Source organism: Engraulis encrasicolus, chromosome 7, assembly GCF_034702125.1.
Source record: "Engraulis encrasicolus isolate BLACKSEA-1 chromosome 7, IST_EnEncr_1.0, whole genome shotgun sequence".
Lineage (NCBI taxonomy): Eukaryota > Metazoa > Chordata > Actinopteri > Clupeiformes > Engraulidae > Engraulis > Engraulis encrasicolus.
The window spans coordinates 6,989,237-6,991,736 of record NC_085863.1 but is presented as its reverse complement, the minus strand read 5'-3'; the positions used below and the strand labels follow the sequence as shown (position 1 = coordinate 6,991,736).

Sequence of the window (2,500 nt, the reverse complement as noted above, 5' to 3'; positions counted from 1 at the left end):
GTCGTAGGTCGTCGTGGGTGAGGAACTGGGCCGTGTGGACCTACTTCAGGGACTACTTCCCCATCAGAGTGAGTACTGTGCCACACCACTACTCTACTCTTTTAGTACTCCATCATTGCTACCACTCCTCTACTTTAACATTACATCACATGTACCTTATTTTATTTTATGTTTACTGTACATTACATTACATTACATTACATTACACATCTTACTATACTCTTCTGCTATTCCATGGTCCCCTACTCTGCTGCTGTGCATTTGGACGGGTTTTCCTGCAGATTTATGGCCATAGAAATCAATGTAATATAGTTCAAATTGGGTGGGATTTAATGCTTCGAGGCAGGTTTTGAGTATTTTTTTGGGCTGGAAATCATCAGTCTTCATCTGGAAAAACTGACTCAGGCTGTTGTTTGTGAAGATAGACAGGTGTTGTTAGGTGTTGGCTCTCCTCAGATACTGTTCCCTTTTCTCTCATCTAAACACTGCTGATAATCGCCCAAGCAGAACTTTGCCCAAACAGATACCGTAGACAGATAGATAGATAGCGTCAGACAGTCAGAGCCATGAGTGTGCTTTATGTTCCATATCACTGACTTTGCCCCGCGATCCAGAGGTCACCTTCAGTGTACTGTCATCTCGTAGCGCTAGCAGACTAGCGCCCGTCGACTCTTATCACAATCAATAGCACATTGAGCCCTGCCATGAAGTACATTTACCTTAATGCACTTATTCTTCGTCTCAGAAATATATTGGCTTGAGAATGTCTAAAATGCTTTGTTTTATGGGAAAAAAAACCCTCAAAACATTGACGTAAGCGGCAACTACATTGAATTTGTTGTCATTTCGTAGATGGCATAAAGAACATTTACCAGTGTGTGTTTTATCTATCAAATGCTGAGTTTCTGAAGATAGTGGTGACTTGAAAGAGGTGCAGATGCTTCCTCCTGCAACACCACAAAACGCAAACCTGAAACTGAACCAAACTGTTTGTGTGACTCATGTTGGAGATAACGGTAAACGCTCTGGACGTTGTTTACTTGAGCCTTATCGTATACAGGAGAGAGGGGAGCTGTTAGGGATTGTGTAATAACAGCATATCTAATCTTAGGCCAATAACAATCATCCAATCAGTTCCTTTATTCCCCTCAAGCCAAGCCAATGCTGCTGTGATAACTTAAGGGGGATTCTCTTCTGGGAAAAATGGCTAGTAGCCCCTCACTGCAGATGGGCCTGTGGATGACCCTATTCACTCTTTGCTGAAAACAATCCGCTGCATCATAACAACATTGCTACGACAACAATGCGGAGAGTCTTAGCCAACCGATTAAGACTCGGTCATTACCCTTTTGGTGGCAATAAGGTTATAACAGAGGCTCTGCGCTAAGGGCTTCATTAACATTCACATTATGAGGTTCAGTGTATGTTAGGCTACACATACAGTAGGTATTTGTTTTGATTCAAAATAAAAAAAAAAACTAACCCCTCTTTGTAATTGCACTTGTTGTTCTGTATATCTCCTGTGCACTTTGTATTTGCTTGTGATGTTGGCTTGATTATGTCCTCTTCTGAAAGTCGCTTTGGTTATAAAGCGTCTGCCAAATGCAATGTAATGTAATGTAATGTAATGTAATGTAAACTAAGAGAACATGCCTTTCTTCACGTCATGGAATATAGGGCCTAAACTTGAATAAATTCTTAGAAATGAGGGAACATGGAGCAGCACGAATAGCCTGTGGGACCCATGGGCTGTGGAACCAATGGGCCTAAAAAAATAATGTTAGAAGTCTTACTGATGTGGGACCAATGGGTTGTGGGAACAGAGTCACGTGCCCAAAGCCTCATCCTCTAGTCGTGTTTTAAGTTCTCCACTCGTGATAAGAGTGTGACACATGTACTTCGATCTCCATTGATTTCTTTCAGACCATGTAAATCAGGCTTGGTCTTGTAAATCGTGTGTGGTCTTGTCATAGATAATAGGTAGCCTCTTAACACACTCCATTCCATCAGTGGAACCCTGTAATAGTCACTGAAAAAAAACGTAGTGCTGCACCACTATGACGGTGCACAGGGCCTTGGTCATTGCCATTCCGTTTACAGCTATTTTTTTTTCTTTTTATATATATATATATATATTTGGGCTTCTATGCCTTTATTTGACAGGACAGTTGAAGATGGCGAATGGGGCAGAGAGACAGGGGAGGATCTGGAAATGACCCCGGCCGGATTTGAACCGCGGTCCCCGAGGGTGGGCATGCAAGCCCAAATGTGGGGGGGCTTAGCACGCTGCGCCACAGCGCCCCCTACAGCTAATTTATAACAGGACCTGCGTCTGTCTTACTGTTTATTTGTTACTGGACTAAGTACAGTAAACTCGGCTTTAATCAGTGTATCAAATTAACCGTAACTACTGTGCTTTATATCATACTTCGCAGACTAATCAAAGTGTTTTACTGCTTGATAGGCCTGCACTGTTGTAAGCAGGTCGAGTGTGAGACGT

General features: G+C 42.5%; 1 protein-coding gene across 1 annotated transcript in view; it reads left to right on the top strand.

The window, feature by feature from the left end:
• The window catches only part of dgat2 (diacylglycerol O-acyltransferase 2), a 24,132-nt gene that overhangs the window by 5,668 nt on the left and 15,964 nt on the right, over window positions 1-2,500 (top strand). Inside the window, exon 4 of the mRNA XM_063202751.1 lies at window positions 1-68. This exon is cut by the window's left edge and continues 3 nt beyond it. Within this exon, the coding sequence (XP_063058821.1) occupies window positions 1-68 (68 nt within the window). The remainder of the gene's footprint in view (window positions 69-2,500) is intronic.